Source organism: Mauremys mutica, chromosome 6, assembly GCF_020497125.1.
Source record: "Mauremys mutica isolate MM-2020 ecotype Southern chromosome 6, ASM2049712v1, whole genome shotgun sequence".
Taxonomy (NCBI): domain Eukaryota; kingdom Metazoa; phylum Chordata; order Testudines; family Geoemydidae; genus Mauremys; species Mauremys mutica.
The window spans coordinates 44,228,818-44,248,004 of record NC_059077.1 but is presented as its reverse complement, the minus strand read 5'-3'; the positions used below and the strand labels follow the sequence as shown (position 1 = coordinate 44,248,004).

General features: G+C 41.2%; 1 protein-coding gene and 1 long non-coding RNA gene across 3 annotated transcripts in view; one reads left to right on the top strand and one right to left on the bottom strand.

The window, feature by feature from the left end:
* The window catches only part of IQGAP2 (IQ motif containing GTPase activating protein 2), a 245,345-nt gene that overhangs the window by 146,327 nt on the left and 79,831 nt on the right, over nt 1-19,187 (top strand). The window contains exons 8-13 of one of the 2 annotated variants that reach the window (XM_045020504.1): nt 9,425-9,603; nt 10,298-10,385; nt 10,982-11,145; nt 11,696-11,783; nt 16,591-16,754; nt 17,631-17,791. In XM_045020504.1, coding sequence (XP_044876439.1) covers nt 9,425-9,603; nt 10,298-10,385; nt 10,982-11,145; nt 11,696-11,783; nt 16,591-16,754; nt 17,631-17,791 — 844 coding nt within the window. The remainder of the gene's footprint in view (nt 1-9,424; nt 9,604-10,297; nt 10,386-10,981; nt 11,146-11,695; nt 11,784-16,590; nt 16,755-17,630; nt 17,792-19,187) is intronic. The other variant, XM_045020505.1, reaches the window with a different exon arrangement.
* LOC123372434 lies at nt 557-7,196 on the bottom strand. The gene is made up of 3 exons (XR_006580285.1): nt 6,888-7,196; nt 2,415-2,530; nt 557-980 (listed from the first exon to the last, which is right to left on the bottom strand). It is a non-coding gene; the product is annotated as an uncharacterized LOC123372434 (long non-coding RNA).

Here is a 19,187-nt window from a genome sequence, read left to right as displayed (position 1 = left end):
CTGTAATTACTGTTTTTTGTTCCAGTTTCTTTCAGGTATCCTTGGGGGTGGAGAGGCTATCTCTTTAGTCAGCTGAAGACCAAATGGAGGGGTTTCCCAGGGGTTTAAGTAGACTTTCTCTTTTGGGTGGAGACCTCTTTCCTATGCAAAGTCCTGCTCCAAGATAGAGTTTTGGAGTCACATGGGCAAGTCACATGTCCATGCATGACTGAGTTTCTTACCAGCCAAGCCACATTCCTGGGAAAGCTCCGATGTGGATTAGTGTCTTCGAGTTCATTGTTGGCTTAAGTGATTCTTGATTGGGCACTTAATTTGCACATTCCTTTCTCAAGAAGCTGACCAAATGCTTGTATTTCTAAGTATCCTTAGTAAAGCAAGTATACAGCCAGTATTCCTAATGTCAAGTAACAAAATGATACATGCATACAAATAGGAGAAGTGTATTCAGTAGATCATAACCTTTACATAGATATGTTGCATGGCATATGTAGCATAAAACATATTCCAATTATATCATATATGCCTTCATAAGCATATTCATAAGCCTTATGGGGGGGCACCATCACAGTCTGCCCTCAGCATCAGTAGTGAGGGAGCTTGACTTGCATATAACACTGGATCCAGTATCATCTCAATTGTCAATTCCACTGTTGGTTCCTGCTTCGGCTTCCATTTCAGATCCAGCTACATCATTGGTTCCAGAAAGTTCTATCACCATGGCAGCCCAGGTTTACCTCCCGACATATTGGAGCAGAGTGTGAAACGCAAGAGCTCTAAGAGGTGGCATGTTTCTCTGATTCCAAGATCCTCTTTTTCATCTGCTAGGAAGAAGAGGCTAGAAGATATCAAGTCTCTTTGTATGGATCCTTCTATGATCTCTCCTCTTAGGACCCCTGCAGGGTTTCCACAAAGAGCTGGTTTTCCCCATATCTCCCACTGAGCCTCTTGTTCCTGGTCTGTTCTATCTCTGATCTGGATTTCTATCAAGAAAAATAGAGGAAGAATGCAGAGACTGATAGCACACTTTGGACATCCCTTTGGCCTTCCTATGCCCAACATTTTCCCAAATTCTAGTTACTGGGGAGACTGGCAGTCCTGGGGCCTGTGATCTTATTGGGGGCCACCTCAGGAACTTTTCAGCAAACTTTTGCATAGATAGAGGGGTAATGTCTCAACTACTAAGGATTTGGCAGCCCAGAGTTCCTTGAAATTGAGTCTTCCTGATCCGCTGACTTTTCAGGCAATTCTGCCTAAAGTTTTGTCCGAGGGAGAAGATGGAGTAGCTCTGCTTTTTGAACAGGAGCAGATGGGTATGGATTATGAGCCAGATCTGTCACCCAAAGAACATGTGGCTTCAGCATCCCCCTCCACCTGAGGACACTATGTAGTTCCACAGTCTGGGGTACCACATACTTTCCACCTTAAATCTGCTTGAAGTGCCTGTGAAAGAGACTTCCCATTCTGTATTCAATTATCCTTGATGCTACAATTAAGAGTAGGATATCCTTACCCATCTTGGATGTACTGTTACAGCCTGCTAGATCAGTTTGTGCCCTTCTGCATCTGGTCAACTCCAGAGAAGGTGGACAAACTGTACCAGATACCCTCTGACATTTTTTCTTGCTTTCAAACCATCCTGTGCCTAATTCCCTGGTGATGACTGCTACAGTAATAGGGCAAAACCTGGGCAAAAACACTTCATACCAGCTGATAAAGAAGGCAAAAATCAACTTGCTGGGGAGAAAGGTGTTCTTTTCATCCCTTGGTATTATGGGGGCAAATTATCAAGTGTCTGGATGACAGGAGAAGGTTGGCTAAACATCCCTCTGAGCCTCGTGTGATGCTTCAAACTCCTATGCAAAAGCATTGGCATCTACTATGCCCTTAGGAGACATGTATGGCCTCTTTCCTCATCCCTAGCTATGACACCAGATTGAAGCAGAGGACATCTACTTTAAAGGTGAAGGTCTGTTTAGTGAAAAAGCAGACAAATTTTTGGAAAAATGTGAAGGTCATGAGATTGAAACCTCGTTCTCTGGGCCTAATTTCCTCCACAATAAAGTGAGCCTCTACTCCCTTCTTTCTGGTAGCAGATGCAGTCCTTCCTCATCCTATTTTTCAACCGATCAGACACAGCAGCAGCAGGCAATTTCTCAGTCAGTATAGAAAAAGGCCTTTCACACACAGGTCTAAACCTAAACAACTTGCATCCTCTTCATGCAACCTCAAGCCCTGGTTTTGATGAGATGATGCACAGTCAAGAACCAGTCAACCAGGACTGACCTATCCCTGCATTTGGAAACAGGCTAGCCCAGTTCGTCAGTCCTTGGAGGCAAATTGCCTTTGACCAATGAGGTTATGCCATACAATTTGAAAGATTGCCTCTCCTCATTCCCACCCTCACTCCCACCTACCTTATTGTTTCATTTATGAGGCAATTCTTGTAGTAGAAATGGAAAAATAGCTTCTGATAGGAGTAGTTGAGGTTCATGAATTCTTGAGGGGTCAGGGTTTTTATTCCCTTGGTTTTCTGGTATGGAAGAAAGATGGGTGGTTTCAGCAGATACTAGACTTAAAGGCATTAAACAAGTACATTTGGAAATATTGGTTCCATAAATTGGCTCCAGCTACCATAATCCCTTTGTTGTTGGTCATGAATTGATTCTTGGCTCTCTAAGACATGTATTTTTTTAATACTTAAATTCATCAAAATCATCGCAAGTGCCTTTGATTTGTGGTTGGCCAGATGCTGCTTCCAGTATCAGGTGTTCCTGTTTGGCCTTTCCATGGCTCCCAGAAATTTTACAAAATGCCTCTTTGCAGTAGCGGCTCATCTGAGGAATCAGGTTATTTTTGTTTACACCTAGTTAGATGATGGGCTACTGAAGGCTTCTGTGCACGAGGGTCTGTTAAACCATATTGTCTTCGCGACCAACCTCTTTTCAGATCTAGGGCTCTTTCTCAATTGTCCAAAGTTGAACTTCTGCCCTTCACAGAGGTTTCCTTTTATAGGTGAAACTTAGTTATTTGTAAGGCACTAAAACGATTTCCAGGTATTTTAACTGCAAAGTAACTTCATGACAAGTTGTTCTATAGTTAACTTAGTATTTTAAAATTAGGGTCTGAGAATTTTAAAGTTTGAGTTAAATTCTTTTTGGCGTCTTATGGTAGCCTACGTGACCCCATTTGCCTATCTGAGAATGAGATGTATGTAGCACTGGATGTCTCAGTTCTACAGAACAAGTCAGTTGTTGATCACCATGCCTTAGACTATCATAACGTCCATAGATTGTGGTGAGTCAAAGTGACTGTTCAGGGGCATACAGTTAAATCCTCTGGGACCATCCCAGTCAGTGACTTCAGATGCATCAACCAAGGGCTGGGGGGTGGGCTCAGTGCACTGGAATTATATGACCACTCGAGGGCACCGCTCTGCTTAGGAGAAAACCCTGCACCTCAATGTATTGGAATTAAGAGATGTTCATCTGGCTCTCAAGTTGTTACTCCCCCACCTGCAGAGGAGGGTTGTGCAAGTGATTACAGACAATACAGCAGTAATGCATTCCACTGACAAGCTGCCGGGGGGTGGGGGTTTGCAGTATTCACGCCATCACTCCACCCTACTGTGTGCAGAGATACAAGGCTGTGGAATTGGTGTATTTTATCATGTCATTTACCTTTGGCTCTGCATCTAGCATTGGTGCAGCTGCGCAGATGTAAATTTGTAGTGTAGACCTGCCCTGAGAGCTGACCTCGCTTGAAGATTATTCTACCTCAAGGCACCACAAGGTGGTGCAGTTACCCATAAGTGTGAATATGCAGGGCTGTCTCTAAGAACTCTGCTTACAAGTAACCTTCATTTAAGTTCACACACACAAGGTAGAAAATTTTGGCTAATGTAGCTAAGGTGAAGCTTAGTTATTTGTAAAGCACTAAAAAGATTTTAGATTATTTAAGTGCAATGTAATATGACAAGCTTAAATTTTAAAACTTTCAGACCCTAATTTAAAACACCCTTTCCTACATTCATATTGGCTTGTACTGTGATTTTGGTACATGTTGTGACTACAGTTTGCACACAACTCTGCAAATGTAGCTTTTAAAATATAATCTATAGGGAAGAAGAAAAATCTGGGTATGTCAGTCTATCAGCCTTACACATTTTCTGAGGTTTAGTTACTGTCAAACCTGTTTTTTTTTTTTTGTAGTAACAGTAAATTTCCTCCCTCCCCTGGAGATAAAAGGGCCATAACTTCCTTTCCCAAAAGCTTTTTATAAAGTGTATTCTTTCCTCTTAATTCTGAGGCATGTTTCTTAAATTCTATGAAGTAATCTTTCCTGATGCTGGCTTCTGTTCCCTACGCTGGGAATGGGCTGCAGAGCAGCACATTCTGGCCAAGAGGAAGTAGTTGCTGTTCAGAGGAAACCTCTGACAAATTAAGTCTATTAACAAAGTTAACTGTCAAGTATCAGAGGGGTAGCCGTGTTAGTCTGGATCTGTAAAAAGCGACAGAGTCCTTTGGCACCTTATAGACTAACAGACATATTGGAGCATCTGTTAGTCTGTAAGGTGCCACAGGACTCTTTCTTGCAAAGTTGAGTGTGGAATTTAGTTGCGTTCTCAGGAGGAGGAGAGTGGCTAATGTGCTCCAAGGTTTTGTATGCAAAAGAGGGGGGAAAATGGAAAGATATTCAGGGCTCAGACATGGATGGTGAGGGCTCTTATGCTATTGGAAGATATTAAATGTTAGAGACTGAAAAGACCAATTAAGTCTCTTTCCTGTTAGTGCTGGATTATTTCACTGAAGAAGATTTTTCTAGTATTTCTTTTATCCAGACTATTTTAAAGTTAAGTGGGGCTTCTACTTCTTTGCTTGGGAACTAGTTCACAAGTGAACACATACACACACTCTTGCTAATATTGAGCCTAGCTTTTTTTGTAATTTCTTATTAATGCTAACTTGTATGCAATTGAATGACCTTAAATCTTCTGCTTTGTGTATACGTCCTTCAAATACATGTTTTCCCTCCTATCCTCTCAAACGAATGATGCAAATTTAGCTCTTTCCTTTCCTCATGAGTCCCAATCTCTCCTTGACAACTTCTAAAGTTGGTTGAGGTGGTCTGAAAGGTAGGGACTGTCATGAGCATCTAATCAGACTGCACAACACTGCCCATAGAACTTTGTCCTGGGCTTCCCACATTCTGCCCATAACGTCTGATTGAGCTAGAGCATATTTTTTCAGAAAGACATCCAATCTGCGTTTAAAGATTTCAAGTGATGGAGAATCCACTATGTCCCTAGGTAAGCTGTGTTCAGGGAAACTGCACATGTATCCTCTTTCTTCCAGCCTCCATGGCCCACTCCAGTTGTCCTAGTCAGGTCTCGGGTCTCTAGCTGTCACCTGTCTCCGAGTTGGGACCCTTGTCCCGCTTTCTTCTGACCAAAGCTTTTTAAGGCTGCACAGGTCCCTGCTTTATTCTGCAATATCCCCAGCCAGCTAATTTGCCTCAAGGCCCAAGTCTGTGCTTTGCTTTCTCTCTGAGGGCTATGAGCAGTGCACTGCCAGCAATTACAAATTACCACATAGCTCTTTCTAAGCACCTTTATTCTTAAGGTATAAGGGTTCCAGAGAAAACCTATTAAAAATAATAGTTCCTGTACTCATGCTAAAAGCTTACCAGAGGTCACCCATCAGTCCTATGGCGCCCTACTAGGTCAAAGTCCATCCAACCCTTCCACAAGGGTTGGGACCTCCTCTTGGACAGCAGGTCCTGTTTGCTGAATCAGAAAAAAAGCCTGGTGCCAGTTCAAGCTCCTCCTTTTATACCAAAAGCCCTTTCCTTTGTCTCCTAGTCTCTGGGAAACCCAGCTTGAACCAGTATATGCAAGCTACCCCAGGGGGTGAAACCACTCTAGAGTTGTTTTAGTTTCATGGTACTTGTATACAGCAATTTTAAATTAAAAAAAAAAAAAATCTGCAGCCTGACTGCTGCAGTTGACCTGGGCTTTGAGACTCCGTGCTAGCAGGTCTTTAACTGCTGTGTAGATGTGCCCTCAGTGATTCACCTTAATCACCTCCCACTATTGTTAGTGTCTGTACGAACTGTGCTAACCCTTCCCTGTGAAGTAGCACAAAACTGTACATAAGCCATTCATAGATTTAATCCAATATGGTCACCAAAAATATTGCAAGCAATTGCAGTATCTGTCAGAAGTTGTTCAGTGCATGGTTAACCTCACTGTTAAAAGTTTTGTGCCTTGTTTCAAGTCTGAATTTGCCTATGTTCAGTGTCCAGTAGTCTAATCGTGCTGTCCTTTGCCTTAGATTATAGAGCCCTCTGTCATCAGAAAACTTCTCCCTATATAGGTACTTACAGATCAGGGTCAAGCCTCCTATTTGCCTTTGCTTTAATAAGCTAAATAGATTGAGAATCCTGAATATCAGTGTAAGGCCCTGAATTTGTGTGTGGATGTGGCACAAAACCCCTCCCTAGGAGCTCAAAGGTCCAGTGTAGCCCATAGAAATAGGAACTCTGGAGGACATTTCTTCTCTTCCTTCCCCCCCCGCTCCCCCAAAAAAACAAAACAAAACCCTAAGATTTTCCCAAATGAACCTTTTTGCTATTGTGCAAGGAGGATTGTGGGGAGGGGTGTGAAGTTTCCTTAACTGAGTTTCCTTTGCTTAGGTTTTTGGTCACACCTATTTATTTTAGTAAATATAGCTTTTTGGTATGTAAGATGCAACAGAAATTTGATTATACTTGTATCGTTCCCAAACAATGAGATTAATGTTTAACAGACTTCTATACTGTACGTTTTCAGTTTGCCTCTTACCAAATATTTATTCAAGAAAATAATGGAAGAGTAAAAAAGGAATGCTCACACTACAGTGGTGCGCTTCTGGACTACTGTAGTTTGGGGCTGAACTTTTTTCCTTTCCTCCCATTGGGAGCCCCGAAGAATATTTCTCTGCCTTTTCATCCTAACCCAAGTTCTAGGCTTGCCTTTTGTGAATGCCTGGGCTGATGGCCATTATAGACACATCCGCATATAGGCATATTATAGACATAGTCACACTTCTCAGTTTCCTGGAGTGGGGGTTGCAGTTTGTCCCGTGTCCTGAGAGCCGGAGCTTGCTGTCTATAACGGTGCTTTCCTGTGCTGGCTGGGTGTTTTCCATATGAGTGCAATTCTGTTCAGGAGAGAGAGCGCGCGCGCTCGTACGTCCTTATTTCATGCTTGTATGGTGTATTTCTGAAAAATACAGTAGTATAAGGGAGCTGTCACTTATGACTATAACAGATGCCCCAACTATTACCTGTTTTTAGCAGTTCTGTTATGTGCCCAGGGTACAGTCCAGACTAATGAGTAGCTGTCACCCCTGCCTTCTACCCTGGGGTGCCTTCTATACTGCTTTGCTGCTGTAGCCTCCAGTCTGGACTGCTCACACACCACAGCCACGAGCATACAAGTCACTCCCAGTTATGTCTGGGTGTGCACTGAAGCCAGCCAGCCACACACCTGGGCTCTTACCAGACTTGGTTGCGGGGTGACCCCAATACCTCCCCCCCACCCCCCACCGTCCTAGATTTTTCCCCCCCAGAAACATGTCATGTACTGCCCAACCCTCTCCTGGACAATACAAGCGTATATAAAGTCCAGCCTTTTATTAGTAGAAATGATATGAACATGTCTTGTTACCCCAAATGGAGTTCCCCAAACGCTTCAATTCAAACACACTGGATTAGATCAAACAAGTTTATTAACTACAAAGAGAGGTTTTAAGAGAGGCATAGAAGCCAAATGGTTGTAAGAAAAATAGAAGATAAAATGTAGCTCTTGCCTAACTTAAACTGTGGTAAATTCAAAGGAAAGTTTTTCTCACCAAATGCTCTCAGCAGTCTGACCAAACTTCTCCAGTTCAGTGGTTATTTCCTTTGTTCCTTCTGGTGCAGTGAACCGATAGGCAGGGAGGGGTGGGGGGAAGAGAGACAGGTGCCTTGGAGTGTCTTCCCCTTTTTTTTGTATAGTCCTGTCTCCCCTTCAAGGAGCATTTCCAGCTGGGAGCAAAGCAACAGGCAGCTGTGTGGAAGGGAACTCCATGCTGTTTCTTTGCTAAGGTGTAGATTTTTTGCTCCTGCCAAAGAATGGCCATGTAGCAGGTAATGGTTCATCAGAGTTGTTTACACCTGGCTGAGGCATCTGCTTGCCCTTTGTCTCTGAGGAACTGGTTTGGCCACTCCCCAGACTTCTCTGGAAAATATACTTTTTTTGTCATGATCTGTTCTGTTTATAACTTCACATATAATGCTGCTATGTGCATTTTGCCATATTGTTGATTAGCAAATTGTTTTTAAATATCGCACAAGGCATAGTTTGTACAAGTATTATTACAATAGTGTGTAGGGTGTGGACATGGGTACATTCTGTCACAGTTCTGCCCCCCGCCCATCCCACCCCATGACATCTTATGCACAGAGCTAGCTTTGTTCAGTATGTTTGTATTACACCCTTGCTTTACCTAAATAGAAGTAGTATTGGTGGGTGCTGGTGGGGAGATAGATGGATGTAATCAATCCATGATACAGGAGGCATTGTACCTTAGTATTTGCTGGTATAGGTTTAATTTCATAATAATTTGGGTTGGGAGGAACTTCTAGTGGATCATATGGCATACTGAGTGACTTTCACCACTCATACCAAGAGTAGCTCTGCTAAAGTCAATGGTTACACCACTGTAAAACAAGTGTGAGAGGAGAATTAGGAATGATTTATTTTGATCTTTCTTCTTTGAACTAGTTTTAGTTACGATTATTCTGTAACTTTTTTTCCCAATCTCTTACTTGTTTATCTTTCTGCTATCTTGAACAGTCTGTGGTCACAAAACAAAAGATGAGCACTGGAACTTCTACGCAAACTTTTTTCACAAGGCTATGTAATTTGAGGAAAGTTTAAATCCAGGACTTCCATCATGACCAGAGAACTTTTTTAAGTGCTATTTCTATTGAAATAAGATGACAAAATACTCTTCAAACCTCTGCAAATTTAGACACTATCCTGGCCTATACTGGTGATTACAGCTACATTCTGACTTTTCTGTACATTGGAGAGTCCCAAAAAGTTAAACTATGGTGAAGCATGATCAAATACAGTGGAACCCCGATTATCCAATCTAGTTGGGACTGGGACCAGATTGGGTAACCAAAAATCCAAATAAACTGGAGAATTGGGTGGGGGGGGGCTCCAGCCCCGCCACCTGGGGCTCACATTCTAAACGGAGTTCTACTGTATAATATTCTTAAAAACAATAAATGAAGCCTTGAGAACAGACAATTGGTAACACTAATTTTTGTGTGATCCAGAAGTACTTTCTCATTGGCTCTCCTTTTTAAAGTTTTGTATCTGATCCATCTCTTTCAGTGCATGCTGCAGTCATTGCAATTAATGAAGCTATTGAGAAGGGAGTAGCAGATCAAACACTTACAACTCTGAGAAACCCAAATGCAATGCTGATGAATGTGGATGAGGACCTTGCACAGGAATATCAGAAAGAACTCCTGGAAGCTAAAAGGAGAAAAGAGGAGAATGCAAGACTGAAGGTACTGAAACATATTTGGATTTTATTAACATTCTTAGGAAGTTTGGTATTGTATAAAAAGTGTGCATGCAAACTTTTAAAAAGGATTCTTCTAGGGTTGTGTTAATAAGCTAGTGCAGTCAAGATAAACTAAGTGAATGATTGTCACTATAGAAAATTAATCACAATGATCCTTTTGGTCTTGGAATCTGAAATAAACAGGCTGGAGGCAAATATGTACAGATATTTTGTGTTTGTACACATAACACATGAATGTATTTGAGACATGTAAGGATTATAAAATTCTATTTTAGAATCCAAAAGATGTTCATTTTTCTCCTTTACATACTGTGTAGAAACAGTTTGTTAACCAAAAGTTTATATAAAAACATAATGTTTTAAGGTACCTTTTTCTGGGAGTAAAACATAATTAAGAATGGAAAATTCTATCAATAGAATGTTATAAATACAAAATTGCACTTGCGTCATTCGTTTCACAGTAACCGTTTCAATTTGAGAAGACCGGCTTTGATCAAAATATACACAATGCTTTACAATCAGCAGAGGATGCTTTAAATATAACTCTTGTCCTAGGGAGTGCAAATCTTCCTATTATAGTTGATAAAGTTTTAACCACTCATACTTCAATGGCTATTCTACCATCTGAAAGTATCTTTGTGTTCAACTTTGTGAACCAGTAAGGATTTTGTTTTTAGAATGGCTCAATTTCAGAAGAGGAAAGAGATGTGTATGAAGAATTGCTGACACAAGCCGAGATCCAAGGCAATATCAATAAGATCAACAGTAAGTAATTCTAGTTTCTTACGGAAGTGGGCACATCGTACCTACCAGTTATGTATGTATTTGTGTCAAATTCCAGGCAAAGACGTAAAATTACTTCTTTTATAGAAATAGCATTTAAAGGTGGCAAATGTTTGTCAGTGTTACAATGGTTACTTTCAGTGTTGTGGGGCATCTTGCTGCTTTTTTTCCATTATTAATCTTTTGGGATAATATCTTTTTTGTTCTTGTTGCTGATATCAGACTCCTCGGTTCAGAAACCAGTTGGTTTCACCTGCTTTATTTCCTTATGTTTCTGTCAGTTCCCACTAGCTGCAGAATACTGTAAATTTTGACCCCTCTTTTTAGATAGACTTGAGATTCAGACTTAGGCCCTGACCCTGCAAATGGATGAGTGTGGAAGAACCCTTATGCCTGCATGGAGTCCCTGTGGACTCTGTTTGAGGCTCTTGTAGGATTGGAGCCTTAAAATGTAACCCTCTGTTGGATAAAAACTGTAACTGACTGGCTTGTAGAAAGAGAGGTAGATACAAGCAGCAATTCAATTTTTTTTGCGCAAAACATGTTTTTGCAGTTTGTAAGCGTTGTTTTCCTTTCAGTTCACATAGCTTTAGTCCAAGTGAATGAGGCTATTGACAGGCAAGATGAAGTGGCATTGATGGCAGGTTTGAACCGTCCTGCTTTGAGCTTGTCTGGAGTTCTGCAGCAAAATTCCTCATGGTACCTAGCACAATTGTGTGACTGTAAAGAGCAGAGAATGCAGGTAATTTAATGGAATGTATGCTAGTATGACACTTGAGTTTGCATTTTTCTCTGCTTAAAATAGAAGTGACATCATCCTGAAGTCTGTAGTCTGAACTCTTCTGTTTTATGAAACAGTGAAGAATTTTGTAAAGTATTTTAAATGAATGTTTTCCTAAACAATACAAAACTAGATGCATTTGCTGTAAAAAGCATGATGCATTGGTAAAAAGCTGCTAAATGACAGATAAAGGGAATATATATGTATATATAAATCCCTTAATACAAAGCTCATTTTGGGAACTAAACTTCTTACGAGTTTAGTATAGCAGAAAGGTAATGTTGACATAAACAATGGTGAATAAATACCATTATAGAGAACATCTGGATTAAGGTGAAAATCTGTAATTTTAAAAGTGAGTCGGATGTTTATGGAAAAACAAACACTATTCTTCAGTATGCCATTGTATTTAGTATTCAGCCAACATCATGGTCAATTTATAGTGGAATATTTTCCCTTCCCCTGCAAATTTAAAAAGCACAATGACATCTTTTTTTGTCTGATCTATTAGCTAGCAGGGGTTCCAATTTTGCTCGACAAAAGTGAGATACAGAAAGAAGTTAGTGTTGCCAATGAGGAAGCTGAGGCTCTCAAGCTTAGTGAGTAAATGTTTTAATACTTATTTTCATAGTCACCATTTCATTATTCTTAATCAAACTGAAGAACTAAATCCACCTTTTTTGCATGTAAACAAGGTTTCTTTATAAATTGAAACCACATTGCGTTTTATTTTTGCTACTGCTCTTTTCAATGTCACAATTGCCAAATCACCAATCTGTGCCACTTTAGAGACATGTTATTTTATCTGAAGTAGCTAACGCTTTTCTTGGCTGAATATTTTCAGCTACTAGTGGACATACATGGCTAAAACGGAACATAATTCATGGTTTGTGTAAATAGACTTTTTTTGAATAGTCTTAATCTCTATCAAAAGGAAATTTATTTACATCTTCTCTGAGTTAAAAATAAAATGATCAAATTGAAGAATAGCTTGCAGTCATATGCAGCAGAGGAAACTAGATTATTTCTCATCTTAAAATATTTACACTTTTTAAAAATCTAGTCTGTCAGCCTGCTTAATGTTTTCGTATAGTTTATATATGGCACAATGGATCTACAATATGTTGACTAATGTTTTATTTTTGAAAAATTATAGTTAAGGGGGTTCTAAATTTTCAGCAGCACATCTATTGGCAATTGCTTCTCTGGCATCTTTTATCTGCTAGGAGCTTCAGCTTCGAATAAACTGCTGTCATATGTTGTCTGTGGCATGTGCTAGGGGCTGTTTTGTCTTCTGTGTCATTTAATATTTTTAATTCAGTCCATCTAATTGTTCTTCTGATGCTATGCAAAAAGGTCGTTATAAGCCTAGTTTGCTATGCTATAATATGTAGACATGCATATTTTGTACAGCATCCAAGTCTCTTGTATAGCTAGTGATTTGGATTTTAGAATGATCCAGACATGGTGAATAGTATTTCCTTTTAGAGGACGATTGCTCTTGGGTAATGGAAAACTCTGAGGAGGGTAGTGCTATTTATTAGTATAGCTCCATCAGTGTCTTGGAGTAGGAAAAATGGGTTTGTTTCCTCTGTGTGACTTTAAAAAATAAATAAATTTAAAAGCCACGATATTGTGCTACCCATACGACATCATGTGGCGTGGAGAATTTCAATTCAGTTTTACTTCTAACCCATATCGATCAGTTTTCATTAGGGGAAGGTAGGTAAACAAAAAAAACTAGGATCTTCAAGAGGAGCCAGTTGAGGGTACCTATTAAAGAACTCAGAGTAGAGGCAAGCTGACCAAGGTACAAACTAAGGGCTTGGCTACACTTGCAGCTGTAGAGTGCTTTGGGTTAAACCAGCCTTCGGAGAGCACACTAGGGAAAGCGTTGCAGTCTGTCCACACTGACAGCTGCAAGCGCACTGGCATGGCCACATTTGCAGCATTTGCAGCAGCATTGGGAGCGGTGGATTATGGGCAGCTATCCCAGCATTCAAGTGGCTGCATCATGCTTTTCAAATGAGGGAGGTGGGGTAGAGTGTGTTTGTATGTGGGGGGAGAGAGAGAGTGGGTTTTTTGGAGTGCTGAGTGTGTCAACTTACAAGATAGCGTGCTCAGATCCCCCTAACCCCCCTGCTTCTCTCTCTCTCACTCAGTAAACATTTGCTTTGCCCGCTGCAGATAAGCAGCCGGCTGTCTGAACCGGAGCTCTGAAAAGGCACTTCTACATTCCTCAGCCAATTTCACAACAAAGATGAGAGAGGCCACTTGACTTAAGGGGATTATGGGATGTTTCCGGAGGTCAATCAGAGCGCGGTAATGTAAATCCTCGTTCACACTGGCCCTGGGGCGTCTCAGCCAATACACAACAGCCGTTATCCCTCTCGTGGAGGTGGAGTACCAAGAGCGCTCTACGTGCCTTGCCAGTGTGGACGGGGAGTAAGGTAGAGTGCTCTGGGAGGCTTTATTGCGATATAAAGTGCCAGTGTAGCCAAGCCCTAAAACTAAATGTGACAGTACCACTGAAGCTACCATATGCATGATAAATACCCAAGAACTTGGTAAATGCATTTGTGCACTGTGGACATATTCATAATATCAGAGTTGCATGCGCCATTCCTAAGCATGGAAGTCGTAGAAGACAATTGATGGCTGCAGATTATGACGCTATTTTGTTGCTGGCTCCTGAAACTTTTTTGTCTTGAAGCTGCTGTATGCTGTCTGAAAGGCAAGCGCCTTTATTTTTTTTTTTACCTCAAGAACGGCTAAAATATTTATCATAGAGAACAAAATGCCCAATAGGACGACTCCTCATTTATTTCTAGTGTCCTAGGGCCAATGTACTCAGGCTCTGTGGGTTTGAACTGCTCTAAGTCTTACAATCAGTCAGGTTCTCCCTATTGTGCAACTGGAGATCGCCACTATGAGCTTTCTGCCTGAACAGGGTGGACAGAGCCCATCGCAAACAGATCAGAGTTGGTGGTGGTGGAAGCTGGCCCTGATTAGACACAGATCCAGGTGGAGGGTGGGCCTGAAGAGTAGCAGGGTTGGGGAAGACATATGACTAATTTTAAACTGCATCTGACATTGCCTGTCCCAGCATGACTGCTTTCATCATAGGGTTGGTGAATGATGAGATCTACAGAGAATTCATAGTTAAATCCCGTCTGTCCCTGTTACTCACAGACTAAACTAAGAGAAATAAGTCACTCCATTGAGAAGCACTCAAAGGGGATAAGCCCCTTAAATATAAAGATCATTACTGTAAGGTTGATAGCCTGCCACCTGTGAAGGACACTGCTGAATCAGAAGTCGAGCTGCCACTTACAGCTCTGCCCTCCTAAGATCATATAGTTGTAGTACCTAAAATAGTAAGAAAACTTTAAGATCAAGAACCTGGCATCTCACCTTTCCTCCTCCTGGCTCTAATTCAGCAAGGACCTTAAGTAACATCTAATTTTAAGTGTAAGAGGAGTCCCACTGAAACCAGTGGGATTACTGTGTTTATATTTAGGTATGTGTGTAAGGTCCGTGCTGAAGCTGTGCCTAAAGTTCCAATGTCTATCATGTTGGAAAGAGTCCTAAGATGAAGAGAGAAATCCCCGGAAGTCTCAACCTTTCAAATCTCTGGGTGACTGTCTGTCAGTGAAATGTCCTTTTTGGCTCTGCCCTGGTGTCTCTGGTTTTTGTTCTTCAAGTGGTCCTTTTGGTAAGGACTTGTAGACTGGCTACTTGAAGAACTCACAAGCCAAACTGAAAGCTGGTGGAAAGCATAGGCAAAATCAGAATCCTCCTCCTACTATTCTGGAAGCTGCCATTGCCACTATCCAAAAAGCCTAGAGAAGCTCTCCAGTATTTGGGATGTGTACTCACTCACTTGAAAAGCCATATAATAGAAATTGACTGTTGCTACCCTATTCTCTGACATCACAGCCTCCCCTTCCAGTTTCTTTTCCAGCCCTCTCACCCAAAGTAAGCAGTGGATGAGTCAGAAGAGTGTGGCTTGGTTGAAGATGGAAGAATGGCTGTGATTTTTCTCTTACCCCAGCCCTCCCACCAGCAGCACAACCCAAGTGCACTGTCTTGCCTTCCTTGGAATAGGCATCCTATTTTTTTTTAATATGTAAACCAGAGCTGGTTATCCTACAATGACTTTACAAGTTTTTTTTTCCTCTCTGGGATTTTGGCTATATATATATATAATATTTTTTTTAAATTCAAGACCTGAAGTCAGAGTGCTTAACTCTTCCCTGGAGGATATGTTAAGTTTCCTTCAGGATGAGCTTTAGCTCACGAAAGCTCATGCTAAAATAAATTTGTTAGTCTTTAAGGTGCCACAAGTACTCCTGTTTTTTTTGCGGATACAGACTAACACGGCTGCTACTCTGAAATCAGTCAGGTTTGTGACCATCAACTCCTTCAAAGTCATAACTGGTGCAGTTAGAGGGACTGTAAGTTACAGTAATTGCAATTTCTTTGGCCTACAAGATGAGATCTAGCACTCTTGGGCATCATCTGTTGTGTTGTCCTCGGTGTGTGTTTTAACCCACAGGTTTTTTTATTTTAGAGGCCAGTTCTGAGCTCACTCAGGGATATACTTCACCTGTATTGAAGGAGGAGGAATACAGTAAATGTCACTAACAGTTTTCCTTATTTAACAGTCTTTTAGATTGGCTTTCCCCAAAGTAATTTAATACCATTTTAGTTAGCAGTGCTTGCAGTGGCATTGAAATTGTCATGTTTCCTTACGAAAAAAATTAGACAAGTGCACATAAAAGGGGAGAGAATAGCAGAAGATAAGATGCAGCTTCTGTTTCTGTTTTACTCACAGTTTAGCTGATGGAAAATTCCAGTCACAACAAGTATGCCACTATGGAACTTGGCAAACTTTTTACCAGGCTATTAAGGCATTGCTTTGAGCTTATCTTGTTGGTCACATTGGTACTGTAAGTGTAGACTTGTCCTTCCTAGCTGTGTTGGACTCTTACTAGAAGGGGAAAAATGGGACGACAACGGAGATAGAAGAAATAAAACAGAGAAAGAAAATAACATAGGTTGACATTCTGGGGTCAGATTATTGGTCAAACTCAACAGAGAAGACATGGCAGTCCCTGGACTAGTGAAGACGACTTTCAGGATAAGAAAGTCTAATGCATTGATCATTGACTTATGTTAAGCTGTTGACTGCCACGTGCTTTTTTAACAGAAATCATTTTTGCAAGAATGTGAAGTAGTTTCAGTGTGTTTAAAAGTGCATCTCTTGCAGGTATACAGCTATAGCTTTCTTGAGCAATGACAGCATATGATGTAATGTTGGGATATTGTTTGCATACACAACATTTAAAAAAAAAAAAGGCAGATAAAAAAAACTGATAGGATTTTTTCCTACTTTTCCCCCAGAACTTGTAGCAGTTGACCATATCAATACTGCAATTCGTAACTGTGATGCTAATAAAACACTGGTTGCACTGATGAAACCAGAGGCCCAGTTGCCTGTCGTTCACCCATTTGCTGCTGCTGTCTATCAGACTGAACTGTTCAACCTTCAGCAACAGAATGCTGTGGTAAGAGTGAAAAACTTATGAATTGCTGTTCAATAGTGTGCAGTCAAGCCATAAAGGATCAGGAATTACTGATACATTGTCATTTGATGCAGTTTTGTTACTTAGAACTATCAGACCATTTATCATACCAGATTCTTCTAATTCCTGCCTTGAGGTGTATTGCATGAATATTCCTGGATTTTAATATAAGTGCTTGCCTATTCAGATTATATTTTCTTGACTGATTTAGCTCGTGCTAACTCTTCTACTGCAACAAGGTGACTGACCTTCACTTTTTTTGTTATTGCATACGCTATCTCTCATTTTAAGGTTGACTGACTGTGCTTTATGGAAAGTGATCAGCCGAACTGGGGGGAGTCCACATTCTGATTAAAGTTAGACTAGGCTTGATTGGAAGGACTGTATTATGTGGGACAAGCAAAGAAAAGGCTGAGGAAAGGAGACTATGGGTACGTCTTCACTACCCGCCATATCGGCGGGTAGCAATCGATTTCTCGGAATTCGATATATCGCGTCTCATCTAGACGCGATATATCGAACTCCGAACGCGCTCCCGTCGACTCCGGAACTCCTCCACCGCGAACGGCAGTGGCGGAGTCGACGGGGGAGCCACGGGGGAGCTGAAGTTGCGTACCTTAGATCGAAACCCCCCCCCCAGTGTAGACCAGGCCTATGTAACGAAAGCCTAGTGATTTAGTTCTACTACTCACAATACAATAAGTTGACATTTCTATAGCTATGACATTTTCCTCCTCCTATTTTTAATATTTTTTTTAATCAAATCCATGCCTCCCTCCTTTTGGCATCTAGACTTTAATTAAACTGGCTACCCCTACTTGTTTAGCTTCATGACGGATGTATTCTATGTTCCTATAGACATATTTGGCACATGATGAACTATCTATTGCTGTGGAAATGTTGTCAGCTGTTGTGTTACTAAACCAGGCTTTGGGAAGCAAAGACATCCTGGCAATAAAGAGTCATCTCAGAAATCCATCCGTTGGCTTCAATAATCTGGAAGACGAAAACTTTCAACGGTAAAAGTTTATTTTGTCTTGTCCAAATGAGCAACAAAGACTTCTGCAAAGGGATGAGTGGGCAATTATCAGCTATTTTCCAGTGTTGTGAGATGAGGTTAAAAAATCTACAAGCTAAACATTTGCACAATATTAACAGGAAAGAATATTAGGGATGCTCAGCTGTAATGCCCCATCTGCAAAAATCATTGAATGTTTGACGATACAGAGGTCGGGGGAGTGGGATGTTCTTGGAAGCTAAACATCATGAGCTGAGAAGAGTTGCTGTTGTGGCAATGGATATCTGGACTTAGTTGGAAGCTGCTAGTCACTAGTGTCTTACTGAATTTTTGAGAGAGGACCCGAGAATGAACATTGTGTGTGTAATGTAAAGTAAGGCTATCCTAATGAACCTGTCTTGCTTAAGAATGGTAGAAGCCTATGTGGTAAAAACCTTATTTGCTAAATAGCTGGGCACAACATGGTAGTGTAGATACATGTTCCATTCAAGTTGTAAATTCAAATTCAAGATTAGTAGCTTTTGTTTGGTGTTTGATTTTTGTCAGCGCTGTATACCACCTTGTGTTCTGATCCTGTCATATCTCACATGCAAAGGACAGTCAGGCTGAATCAATACTTGTATGGGAGACCTCTAATGAACCCTAACAGTGCTACAGTAAGGAGTGTTGGTGAGGCATTAGGTAATACTTTTTTCACCACAGTTGTGCTTGATGGAATTCCCTGGGCACTGCAGCTGGACATGCTGCTGCTAGATGAGATGAAAGAGGAGATCCTGACCATTGAAGATAGCTCAAACAATTACTGGATGAAATTCTGTGGCCTCTGTTTTGCAGATCAGACTAGAGGATCCTAATGGTCCCTTTTGGTGCTAAAAATCTATAATTTCATGGCATTTTTTAACAAGAATGGAGTATGGTTCTTCCAGGCTACAGAACCTATACTTGCAAGAGGCCCTGAGTTGAAAGGGGTACCTCAGGGTGGCAAAAAAGTTCATGCATAAATCCTAGTAGCAATGAGTAGAGCACTGCTCTCTCCTTCATGGACAGGGCTTCTGCCAGTGTTTAGATAGAAATTTTGTCCTGGACTTGGTGTGTTGCAGAGCAGCCTAAGGGGTCTTTCTGTTGCATGACGCTACAGGCAGAAATTTTGAAGGTGAATCTCTCAACTGCCTCCCCCTCCTTGGTATTTTATTGGCTGTTAGGGATGACCCAAAGGAGAGAGGTATGGAGTCTGCGTTGAATGTCCTCCCTCGCAGCCCACCAAGCCCCCAGGATCTTTTTTCTCCTTGGCACAGGTAGGAGAGAATAGGGCTCCCTCTCCCTGTGGCTAAAAGCAAGACATTAATGTTTTGAGGGCAGGGGAGGAGAATTACATAAGTGGATGCTGCAGAATGGGG